The 13,309-nt window shown below is 41.7% G+C and overlaps 1 protein-coding gene across 1 annotated transcript in view; it reads right to left on the bottom strand.

Annotated features, from left to right (window-relative positions):
- Positions 1-5,075: 5,075 nt before the first annotated feature.
- pld5 (phospholipase D family member 5) overlaps positions 5,076-13,309 on the bottom strand; it is a gene marked incomplete at both ends in the record, with an annotated part of 91,711 nt that continues 83,477 nt past the window's right edge. The window contains 4 exons of the mRNA XM_084318368.1: positions 5,076-5,308; positions 5,781-5,871; positions 9,615-9,786; positions 10,367-10,518. Of these exons, the coding sequence (XP_084174494.1) occupies positions 5,076-5,308; positions 5,781-5,871; positions 9,615-9,786; positions 10,367-10,518 (648 nt within the window). The remainder of the gene's footprint in view (positions 5,309-5,780; positions 5,872-9,614; positions 9,787-10,366; positions 10,519-13,309) is intronic.

A 13,309-nucleotide genomic window follows, 5' to 3' on the forward strand; every position in this document is an offset into this window, starting at 1 on the left:
TAAAAGATATTTAAAATGTTTATCAGCAACGCAGAGCTTTCTAACCGTCCCGTATCTCTGTCCAAGACCCTCGTGCAACTGTGAGTATTTTTGAAATTTCTCTGTGATATTTGTATAACGAACGGTTCGGCCAGAACCAGTCCTTCATGGTCAATCTAGGTTGGTTTCCTATTGAGGAGCAAGTTACTGTGGATTCACTCGGCGCATCAGTCACGAAAGGGACTACGTGCGATCAAACATACACTTCTTTTAAGACTTTTTTTTTTTTTTAATTTCGTTTAATAATAGGCTAAATAGCCTATTTATAAAGGAAAACATCTGACTTTTACTATAATAAAAATAATTAAATGTTTAATTATTTGATTTTTTTATAATAATTGCCTATGACGTTTTGGAGGGGCACAGTGCGTCATCTGGGGGGGCATGGCCCGCGAATGCCCCCCAATTTCTGCCCCATCTACGTGGAACTTATTGCAAAAGGAACTGAGGCTCCCGAACCTAATTCCCATTGGAGATTTTAAACTTCTTATACGCAATATTGAGAGGGCATCCATGGGGGCCTGTTCTTGTTCTTGCTCTTAATTTAATGTATCTAGATTTTAGCCTCTCTTAGATTTTTAGTTGAGTTACTTGTCTTGTATTTGTCTGGAACATGTTTTATGTATTTGTTGTGTTTGTTTGGTTTGGTGGATCAGGTTGCTCTTGTAAATGAGACTGTGTCTCAATGAGATGTTTACCTGTATAAATAAAGTTTTGAAATGAGGGGGCAATGGGCAGTTTTGCGGACCCATGAAATGTATACCCAAATGAGGTTTAAATTCTGATTCAGATTGGTTAGCAATGGTATAATAAGCAACCATATAATATTACACAAATCTGCGTGTGAGAAGTCAACTCATCTAGCTCCACATAGTCAGTGTTCCATTCACTTGTCTATGGTGCAGCCCCAGATTTCACACCTGATTCCGACTGTAGTTTTGGAAGAGAATGGTGAATGTTTGCTAATATTAGCCGAGCTGTGGGGCACAGGAATAACATTATTTTTTTTATCCACTTTTTCTCCTTATTTTCTATTTTTCTCCCATCCCAATTTTCGTGTATCCAATTCTCCCCTCCCCTGTCTTGAACGTTGCTTGACTATGCCCCCCACTGGTCGGTTGTAGAGAGGATAGAAGCCTTGCATCACGTGTTCCCTCCGGCACACGAGGAGGCAGCCTGTCACATCTTTTCGCCTGCCAGCGCGGACTCTCATTGGCGAGGTGTAACGCATGGGAGGCTCACACTACCCTCGCCACTTCCTGTCTCTGCTGTGCAGGCGTCTCCCAACCGACCTGTAGGGGTCGCTGTCCACAACGTCCAATCCCCACCCATCGACTTCCACCCGCTGACTCTGCCAAATGAGCCAGTACGACGGCCGGCCCAAGCCGAAGGCAATGCTGAGACTGGGATTCGATACCGGAGTCTCTTGCATTGGTGACGAGCGCAATCTCCACTACGCCAGCCAGCCAGCCGGTCCAGGAATAACATTCTTAACTTCTTAATTAACCCTTAGAGACCTACTGTAGACGCATTTTTGTAATTTTTTCAGGCGGTACAGGGGATCTTTAGGGGGGAGATAACAGGTCATGGTGTCACACGGCACGGCGGTGCAGTGGTTATCACTGTTGCCTCACAGCAGGAATGTCCTGGGTTCAGTAGGGGGGCTTTCTGTGTGGAGTTTGCATGTCCTCACTGTGTTTGCGTAGGTTTCCTCTGGGTACTCCGGTTTCCTCCGGTTTCCTCCCACACCAAAACACATGCATGCTAGGTTTCCTGCCATTGCCCTTGACCAAGTCATTGGCATTACAACTGGAGTTGGTCCCCGGGCGCTGCCATGTGTGGCTGCCCACTGCTACTAAACAGTGAGGATGGGTCAATGCAGAGGACACATTTCCCCAAGGGGATTAATAAAGGCACAACTTAACTTAACTTAACTTAACTTAACTTAACTCAACAGTAGATGCCACATAGAAGTGGTATATACATCATCTGAAAAGGGAACCTGAAGATTAATTTGAGAGGCAACTTGTGTGTCACGTTTTTCTAGTCATGAATATATATTAAACATTGTATTTCGGTTAGGCACCCATTCAGATTTTGAAAGTTTAGAGTGTATATTGGCTTAGAACATTATGATGGAAGTACAGTATATGATGGCGATTTCCATGCTCAATTATGTCTCAAAATCGTTGGGTTGATACAATTTGTTACACAGATTTGGTGCAAAATGTAATTTTTTTTGACCACTCAGAAATGTATAAACATGGTCAAAGAGACATTGAGGAACAACTTAGAAAAATTCATGCTGATTTTGGTACCAAAAACCTTAGACATTTGGAGATTTCTGTAAGAATTGCATTTTTCAGAGATTTGATGGCGAGCACTTCTGTTCTGGAAATTACTCAAAACTCGCCCTTATTGTCAATATACCTAGGAAAGCCATACACACATGCCCTAGGACTTTAGTTTATGGTTGTAAAGTGTCATGAGGCTGTGATTATCCTAGAGGTCACAATAGGTCATTTTATACAGTTTATACTTTTATACAACTTTATCAAGTTGAAAAAATTAATTATCTCACTACAATGAAATGGCTACTATGGAGACTAACATGATGACACATGAATACAATTGGGCTAATTCTATCCTCAAGAGTCTCAGATGTCGAGTCATATACAATTCATGCAATTCCAAGACTGTTTAGGAGGAAATAACACATTTATACTGCATGCAAAAAAGTGCATGGTTTTTGCCCAAGACTGCATGGGATTAGCATAAAGTGGGCATGTCTGTAAATCCTAACTATAAGCCATTTACATTCAGATAACTTGAGGTTACAGGTCAAGTGTCCACTTTGAAAATGGCCATGGCAGTTTTCCCTCGCCAAAATGTTGCCTAACCTTTTAGAGCACTATTTAACGCCCTCCTCGACAAGCTAGCGTGACATGTTTGGTACCAATGGATCCCTTAGATAGTGAAATAATTTTTTTTATAGAGTAGAATGAAAGAAATTTGCTACAACATGCATGCCTCACTTCTCACACCCTTAGGGGCGACAGTGGCTCGGAAGGTAGAGCAGTCGCCTGGTAATCCGGAAGTTCCCGGTTCGATTCCCACTCCTCCCGGGCAGCTTGTCGAAGTGTCCTTGAGCAAGACACTTAACCCCTAATTGCTCCCGATGAGCAGGTTGGCACCTTGCATGGTTGCCTCCGCCGTCGGTGTGTGATTGTGTGAGTGAATGGGTAAAATGTGAGGAACAAATTGTAAAGCGCTTTGGATAAAAGCGCTATATAAATGCAGCCATATTTACCATTTATTGGTTTGACATCAAAGTGTACAGCCTGGTGGCCCGCCGGCTTCACACTGCTAACTAGACTACATACTTGCTATCGTATTATCACTCATACTGTTCTTGCTAACTAAATTCATAAGCTACACCTTACTTACTGTAAGAACATAGGTTGTTCTTAATATGTATGTGTGCTGACACTCCAATTCTGCACTGTGGCGCTGAAATGACCTCATGGATCTCCAGTTGTACTATATGAGGAGAGTGATTTAATTTCAGATGAAATTATATCTATAAAGGTTAATTATGGTACATAAGGTGTAATTACAATATACGGTCTGAGGTTAATTACTGTTGGCCCTATACAAAATATTCACACTAATTAATAGCAGTAGCAGTGGTAGGGCTATTCAAGTTTATTCTACATTTTTGCATTCATTAACATTTTAGGGTGTGTTCATTGATTGCACCATTTCCTGCATTTCAAGGCAGACCACTTGCTGGTGGTTAGGCAACCTCAAATTGTGTTTTCTATGGGGGGGGCAACACATGCTGTGTGTGTGTACTTGTTTTACTATACTTGTGAGATTCTTGTTAAACCACCTTTAACGTGAGGACATTTTGGGCTGTGAGGACATTTGGGCAGTCCACACACCAAAACAATGATTATCGGGTTAAGGGTTAGGATCAGGGTCCTCACAAGTATAGTACAACTTAAGTATAGTGCGTATTTCTCTCTCTCTGTGTGTGTGTGTGTGTGTGCGTGCGTGCGTGCAACAGACAGGGTTTTGTAGGCAAATCAATTCATATTATTTTAATAATTACAGGCAATGTATAAAATAGAGACTTACAGAGAAAATGCAAGTATGACTGTAAAAATACACCATGATAACATTGCAAACAAGACATTTGGTGCATCATAGTCAAATAAAATCTTGTTGTAGTGAAGTTTCATGGGAAGTTGAAAGAACAAATCTGTGTAAATATCCTGTTCAGAGCATATACCAAAAATATATATCATTCACATCATTTGCCTTAAAGGTGCACTATGCAGCTGTGGGAAAAAAAAAAAGAAAAAAAACCCAGATATGGTATATTTTCACAACTGAATAAACAAACTGTCAGAGGAAAATTTGGTCCCTGGAACACTGTTTGAAGCTAGAAATCTGCCTGAAAAGTTACCATTTCACTGTGGTTGTTTACAATGGCCATTTTGTTTACAAATGAAATATTCATAGCAGGCCTTGAAATTATTTTGTTTTTGATTTATGATGAAATAAGATACAATAACTCTATAAGCATTACATGTATAGTAAATATGTTTTGTACACTAATTGCAGCATATGCAAATGTTAACAAATCCCCTCCCCCGAAGCAACATAGTGAACCTTTAACTTTGCGATGACTAAAGTTTAAATATGAATATTGGGTTCAATATTCATGCAGCACATGCTTATACAGTATAATGACAATCAATCAGTCAGTTATATGGACTGTTTGTGCATCAAATAATTACTTCAACATTCTTTTCCTGTTCGCTGTAATTTGAACTATTAAGAAATACCTTTATAATATAAAAAGGCTAATAAAAGAATATTTTCCCAATATGATATTCATTGAGTCAATTACCTACACATTCCTATATTATATGTATGTTTTCTTTAGTAAACCCAGAGTAATCAAGCTGATTAGGTTGCATGATATAGAAAGGCATTCTGTGCTCATAAAGGGTTGTTGCACTGTTTCTTTAGTATCCATGGGATTTCTTAACCCTTGATTGTTTTAAGTTCCTGTATTTGGCCACTTGGTCCATAGTTTCTGTCAGGTTCTTGGCGTAACGTGATCTCCAGTCCCTCATGAAAGCAGCCTTGATGTGCTCCAGTATTGTGACGCCCCTGTCTTCAAGAGTCTGTTGCAGCTTGATCACCAGTCCAACTCCTGCATTAAAGGCAAAGTCACTGCCCACCCAGTCGTGGTTCCCTGTGATCAGACAAACAAGCATCAGATACTATAGACACATCTAAACAAATCAATGATGCCCAGTGGAAGTTGCTTCTAGAACAGGGGTTCTCAAACTTTTTTATACCACGACCCCATTTTATTTAGGATTTTTTTGGCGACCCCACACTTAACGTATCGCGTAATTTCAACATGGAATTAAAGAATATCAAAATAAAAGCACACGTTGTTGAACTTGATCATGCATATTTAATAGACAATTTAATTCCAGCACTATGCTATCAATACATATTTATAAAACAAGGCATATTTAGCCAAAATATGTTGCCAGAACATAAAAAAAATATTGATTATTAATTTTCTTGCCAATGCACTGTCACCTACCCGCCACGACCCCACTTTGGGTTGCGACCCGTAGTTTGAGAACCGCTGATCTAAACAAATCAATGATGCCCAGTGGAAGTTGCTTCTAGACACATTGCATACGTCTTACCAATGTACACAGCGGTGTCGCTCACCACATACTTGTTGTGGCTCAGTCCGTGTGGCAAGTCGTCCTTCTTCTCCCTCCGACTGTAAAACCTCTGCAACAATAAAATTGCATTTATACCATCGCGTAACAAAAACGTATACTGTAGAAACACAGATTCCTGGTACAATCTTTCAATTTCTTAATGTCAAGTAAGTGTAACGTTTGGGGTTTTGCTCTCCTCAGGGAGCAAAGCCCTAGCATTACCTGGTGGTAATTGACCTGTCTATCAGCCCTAATTGCATTCAGGTGGCTTTATCTGCTCTTCCGTGTTACTACTGACACTATGAGTCGGTCACTGAACGTTGCCGTGAGTAAGTACTATGCATTCATGTTAAAGCCTTATTGTCCCTCGTTGCCACGGCAGATAAGTAAGATATGTGTTTGCTTATAGTTATCGTGTCATTGATACCTTGCCGTGTTTAACGTGTTATGGAGAGTTTAGCTTTCCCCGCCTCGCCCCTTTTTTTTATTCCGTTTATTTAAATCCGTTTTTGGAGACTTGCTTTCTCCACCTTTATTTCCCCCCTGTTTATGTTATCGTTTTGTGTATTCATCTTACTGTCGTGTTTTGTGGAGACTGAGCTTTCTCCCCTTTTGTTTGTTCTGTTTAGACGTGTCACTCGCTACTCAAAATAAAGAGTATTGCTTTATTTGTGAAAATCAACTCCTGCATCCCGTCTCCTCCGTTCTGCACTGCACCTGGGTCCAACACACCAACCCAACCGTAACAGTAAGTGCCAATTAGCTCAATTTAACCCTCTCAGGTGTAAGTCCCTTTGAATGTCCTCTCTCTCTCTCTCTCTCTCTCTCTCTCTCTCTCTCTCTCTCTCTCTCTCTCTCTCTCTCTCTCTCTCTCTCTCTCTCTCTCTCTCTCTCTCTCTCTCTCTCTCTCTCTCTCTCTCTCTCTCTCTCTCTCTCTCGAACTCCATACCTTTAAATAGCCAGTAGTTATTCTTACATCATCATTAGAACTAGTGCAGTGGTCAATGGTAAATGGCTGCATTTATGTAGCAGCTTTTATCCAAAGCGCTTTACAATTTTGTTCCTCACATTTTACCCATTCGCTCACACATTCACATACCGATGGCAGAGGCAACCATGCAAGGTGCCAACCTGCACATCGGGAGCAATTAGGGGTTAAGTGTCTTGCTCAAGGACACTTCGACAAGCTGCCCGAGAGGAGCGGGAATCGAACTGGGAACCTCTGGATTACCAGATAACTGCTCTACCTCCTGAGCCACTGTCGCAGAGTGGGTCAATTGCTTGGTTCCCAGAGGTGCTGTTTGCAGTGTGACTGGAGACCCATGGTATGGCTGCTTACTTGTTCTCGAGAACCTCATCCGATTGACTTCATACTCAACACTGCATTCCCATGGGTCCTCAGCGATACACCCGCCAAATGTAGCATTCGTTGTTTTAGCGCCACCATCTGGCCAAATGGCAACACATTCAAGACTGCACTCCGCTGGGTCCTCAGCAATACACCCGCCAAGCGCGAAGTCGATTGGATGAGCGGTTGTCAAGATATGCAAAGGACAGACACACACTGTAGTGCCACCGTCTGGCCAAATGGCACCATTTTATTCGACACTGCACTCCCCATCCTGCACAGACCAGATTGCAGTGCCGCACATCATCGTAGAGCAGTCGATAGAGTGGAACTCGCCCCTGTACATAAACTTTGTGGACTATGAGAAAGCCTTTGACAGCCTAGACAGAGAGACCCTCTGGAAGCTTCTCCGACATTACGGGGTGCCGACCAAGATTGTTTCCATCATCAGGAACTCCTATGAGGGACTGACATGCAAGGTGGTCCACGGAGGGCAGCTCATAGAGGCATTCCAAATGAGGACCGGGGTCAGACAAGGTTGTCTGCTCTCGCCCTTCCTCTTCCTGCTGGCCATTGACTGGATAATGAAGACCTCCACAGCACAGAGAAGGTACAGGATTCAGTGGACACCTTGGACGCAACTGGACGACTTGGACTATGCTGACGATTTGGCACTACTGTCGCCCAACAACAGATGCAGAAGAAGACCAACAACGTGGCATCCACTTCGGCGCAAGTGGGACTCAACATCCACAAAGGCAAAACTAAGATCCTCAACACCAACGCAATCATGCTGGATGGCAAGGCTTTGGATAGAAGTTGAAGCCTTTACCTACCTTGGCAGTGTTATTGACAAGCAGGCCGGCACAGATGCTGATGTTAGAGCACGAATCAGGAAAGCATGTACAGCATTTGTGCAATTACGGAACATTTGGAGCTCAAAAGAACTGACTTACAACACCAAAGTCAGATTCTTCAACGCCAATGTCAAGGCAGTCCTACTATACGGAGCAGAGATGTGGAGAACTACAGCTGCAACCATCAGGAAAGTGCAGGTCTTCATTAACAGCTGCCTGCGGAAGATCCTCCAAATCCGATGGCCAGACACCATCAGCAACAGCGAACTCTGGCAGAGAACAAACCAGCTTCCTGCAGAACAAGAAATTAAGAAGCGCAGATGACGCTGGATAGGCCACACCCTGCGAAAGACCGCAAGTACCATCACCAGACACGCCCTAACATGGAACCCGCAGGGCAAGTGGAAAAGGGGTCGCCCAAGAAACACCTGGCGCAGAGACCGGGAGGCAGACACCAAGACCATGAAGATGACCTGGAACCAACTGGAGAGAACAGCTCAAGACAGAGATGCCTGGAGATCGCTTGTTGATGGCCTATGCCCCAGAAGGGGTAGCAGGCGTAAGTAAAGTAACTCCCCTGGGCCCGGCAATATACCCTGCTGAGCGTGAAGCCGATCGGATAAGCGGTTTTCAAGATATGTGAAGGACAGACAGACACACAACACACTCATGCACGCAGACAAGGGATTCCTTCCTTTATAGTTAGATGTTCAGTTCTCAAAATTCTGTTTGACATGCAGTGTTAATTTTGTCAACGAAAATGATGACTAAATATGGTCATCAACAAAGCTTTTTCCCCTGACTAAATCTAGACTAAAACAAAAAAGTCAAAACCGAGACTAAAATTTACTAAAATGCTCAGACCTGTAGTTGACTAAAACTGATTAAGACTAAAATGAAAAATAAATGAAGGTGACTAATATGATAAACGAAAAAGAAGCATTTGACACATGACTAAGACTAAAACTATTGGTTTGATTATGTCTTATGATGTATATATGTGGAGCACTTCTATGCTCTATATGTATATATATTATTTTTGTACAACCAGGGGTCATGTCTGCTTCACATGGGCTGTGGAAACGTTGGGTTCACTTGACTGTTTTTGTTATTTTAAGACTGGTGAGGGTCTTTAACTGTTTACATCTTTTACTCATTACATTATGGGGGGAGTGGGGAGAGGGGCGTCTACATGAATCTATGATCCCAATAGAGATTAATGTGAATTTGACTGACTGTAGCGGTACATAGAATTGCATTACAAGAGAATAAAATGCCTTTTTTTTCATTAACGAAAACTAGACAAAAATGTCATCTGTTTTCTGCGACTAAATCTAGACTAAAACAAAAAAGACAATCGAGACTAAAACTGACTAAGACTAAAATGCTCAGACCTGTAGTTGACTAAAACTGACTAAACGAAAAATAACTGAAGGTGACTAAATATGATAAACGAAAAATGAGCATTTGACACATGACTAAGACTAAAACTAAGATTAAAATAGCTGCCAAAATTAACACTGCTGACATGTGTGATTACACACCTGAATGGGCTGAATGCTGATCTGGCCTGATATATAACGTCTGAGGTGCTGCTTGGTCACTCACCGTCTCCAGGGAGCAGTTCTCCACCGGTAGCTGCATGCACAGCGATTCCAGGGAGGTCACAAAGTTAAAGGTGAGCGGGTGGGTTCGCTGCCAGTAATTTATCATCAGCCGCACTTTGACCCCCTTCAATACCACAGCTTCTCTGATCACCTCATCAATAGAGGACCAGTATCTGAAGATAAGATAAGAACTTTATTAGTCGCCATTAAGAAATTGTAACATCGTTATCATGTAAAAAGATAGAAAAATAAGAGCAATTATGTAAAAAAAATTATATATATATATAATATAATGTGGAACAAAAGAAAGTGTAAAAATTAAAAGGTGCCCTGGAATATAGAATATTAACACTGTGACAGGCACTCATATTCTTTTGTTAACAGCTGTGATTTGGATGTGGATTTAATAATAGGTACTGTATACCAGCACAAGGAAAATAGATGACGATAGTTGACGTGGCAAAAGAAAAAAGCAACAATATTGTAGAAATATTGTGACACACTCCAATCACTCTGTTCAGATTCTTGTGGATTTATTGAAGAATGAACAAATCATTAATATTGAGGGCAGAGCCGGAGCCTCAGTGAAATCTATAAGAAACACCAGCACCTTATAAGGATCTGAGTGAAACATGACAAGGCAAGCCTAACTGAATGGACAACACCTTTTGGCTTAAAAAAAAGAAAAGAAAGATAAGAGAAAAGAGGGCAGATAGGTCTGTTAGATGCTATTTGCTATATAGAATGCTGTACCTTGTGACCAGAGTCCCTTGGAGGCTCCTGGTGACCAGAGGAAGGTAGTCTGTGATACATATATAGATGAAGGTCTTTGCGCTCTGGAAGACATGGCTGATGGCGTCTATGTCTCTGGTCCGACCTCGAGGGCAGAAGAGCTCTGGAGAGGTCTGCACAAAAGATACATCACTTAGACACATCAATTTGGCATCAAAAGGTGCCTTGTTATTTTTGAATATTCACAAGTCTTTCTCTGACCTTTTCTGTAACAATTCAGGACAAACCAAAGTTGAGATCAATGTTTGCCAATTTATGCTCCACTAAAAAAATGAATTTCTACTACCTCTTAATATGCAATGGCCCACATGTGGGCCCTCTTGAGGACGATTTTCCCACCGGCACGACACACCACTTTGGCGACCTCTAGCGGCTCGGTGTGCATATTTCTTAATACAATATATAGCCTTATCTGTTGCATGTCGATTGCCGTTTGAGGCAACAAAATCCGCTCAGCGGTTCTCGAGTTACATGCCGATATGTGAGGCGTGCATGCAGACTTAATTTTTTTTTCGAATACCACTCCAGACTCCCGAGGCTCTACCTCCGTCAATCATTGGGTGATCTCGAAACGTATTGGACAGGGTTGTAACCAATGAGTGTGCCTTTCCAATGATACCCGACGTGGGGATGAGCGAATCAGGGATCTAGGTGAAAAGTCACAAGCGGAAACAGGAAGTAAAAAATTCACCAAATGCATTGGAGTCTATGAGAAAATGGAAATCGGCAGAGGTTTTTATTTATTTTATTACTTTTTTTTACATTTGAACTCGCTCTATATCACAAATTTCTGAACGGATTTTTTTTAAATTTGGACATGTACTACACAAGACTTCAGGCAGTATGGACCCAGCATGTTTCTCTAGCCATACCAATTTCTTTGGAAATATACTTTTGGATATTGCAACTACTACAGAAAAACGTGTACACAAGTTCAAGTTCAACTCAAATTCAGACCTATGTTACTCTATTTCATTAGCACTAAAAGTGAATGTTCTTTATTGTATCAGAAACTTCAGAATGTTATCTTTCCAAAGAGACAAGTGAGGTACCAATGGTGGTAATAACTTTTGGTCGATATTATTCTTCCGTCTGTGAAATAAATAATGATAAAGAAAAACATTAGAAAAATAATAGTTTACAGACATTTAGAGCCAAGTATTTATAACCAATACTACATTATACAACAGGTACGTCCGATCACGCATTGTGATTGGTCGAGAGCCTTATAAACCGTGAGTATATTCATGATACACTCACGGTTAAATCACCATGAATATACCACTACGCTGGCTTTAGAATGTTGTAGAAAGTTTCAACTGCCTGAAAGGGATTTTCTCATCCCTCGTAAGTCCTAGAATTGATATAGTTATGGACCAGCGGACCAAAGATTCACAGAACGACCAAGTTGTTTCCCACGGAGTCTTTATTTCACAGAGAAGAGAGCTCTCCTCAGCCCACGGGCTCAGCCCCTCGCACCAGTAGAAGAATGAATACATCACATTACATGACATTTATACCCTCTTGCACAGAGAGAGAAGGGGAGGGGTGTGTGTGTGTATATGTATCTGTGTGTGTATGTATGTGTGTGTGGTGTGTGTGTGCTAGTCTGTGTGGTGTGTGTGTCTAAGTGCAAGAGTTAATGGATGTTTTCTAAGGGGGCCATCTGGTTAACATCCATCTAATGGTTCGTGATATTCATGACAGTTCTCATAACAGTTGGTGTGTAACTGTGTGTATGTGTTTGTAAGTGTGGGTGAGCGATGTGTGTGTACGTGAGTGTGTGCGCGTCGGAAGAGGAGGATGTGTGTGTGTGTGAGGCACGTGTGTGTGTGAGAGGGGGCTAGTAATGACTCCAGATGTAGCGAGAGACAGCTACAGCCCCAAATCAGAATGGATGCAGCAACGGGATCATCAGGTCACTCAAGCTAGAGAGAGACACAGACTGAGAGACGCCCAGGCTACAGCTTGCATCATGGGGAGACAATAGGTGCACAGATACATAAGATATTGATAATATTACTAAATCATCCTGAGAGCATCCTGACTGGCAACATCACCTCCTGGTTTGGGAATAGCACTGCACAAGACCGTAGCAGACTACAAAGAGTGACACATTCAGCCGAACGCACAATTGGAGGGGGGCTTCCCACCCTCCAGAACATTTACAACAAGCGGTGCAAGGGGAAGGCTAAGAGAATTATTAAGGACTTGAGCCACCCGAACAACTGCCTCTTTGAACTGCTGCGGTCAGGCAAGCGATACCGGAGTCTTAAGGCGAGCACAGAAAGACTCAGAAGAAGCTTCTATCCCCAGGCCATCAGGCTGCTAAACGAACAATAAACACTATGCAACAACCTCAAATGCACACGCACACACACCCACACACTCACTTAAACAAACAACACACTGCAGCACCCACTCTCCACACTTTAGATCACACAAACACACTTTATATTTATTGATAAAGGATTTGCACTACAACTCGTACACCTACTGTAAATTGTACCTAAATTGCACCTCATCCTATTTCTGCCTTGCACTATATAGTATTGTATATTAGTACACTACACAGTATTGTATATTATATGGTAACTCAGTTACGTCTACTCTGCATCGAACATTGTACATATGTCTATACTGAACACTGTGACCTCATTTTTTTACTTCTAATTTACATGCTATACTATGTTATTTTATTTCATACTTATCTTGTCTTGCACAGTCTCTGGAGCGTAACAGTAAGAAGCATTTTGTATAAAAGTATTCTGTACTTCTGTATGACAACTATTAAAGAAACTTGAAACTTGAAACTAAATCAATGAACTAAAAAACGATCATGCCATTCATCAAACCGTAACTGTCATGACCTACTCCATGGACAACATTACGTTTAATTTAACG

This window comes from Notolepis coatsorum (assembly GCF_963971535.1).
Source record: "Notolepis coatsorum genome assembly, chromosome: 7".
Lineage (NCBI taxonomy): Eukaryota > Metazoa > Chordata > Actinopteri > Aulopiformes > Paralepididae > Notolepis > Notolepis coatsorum.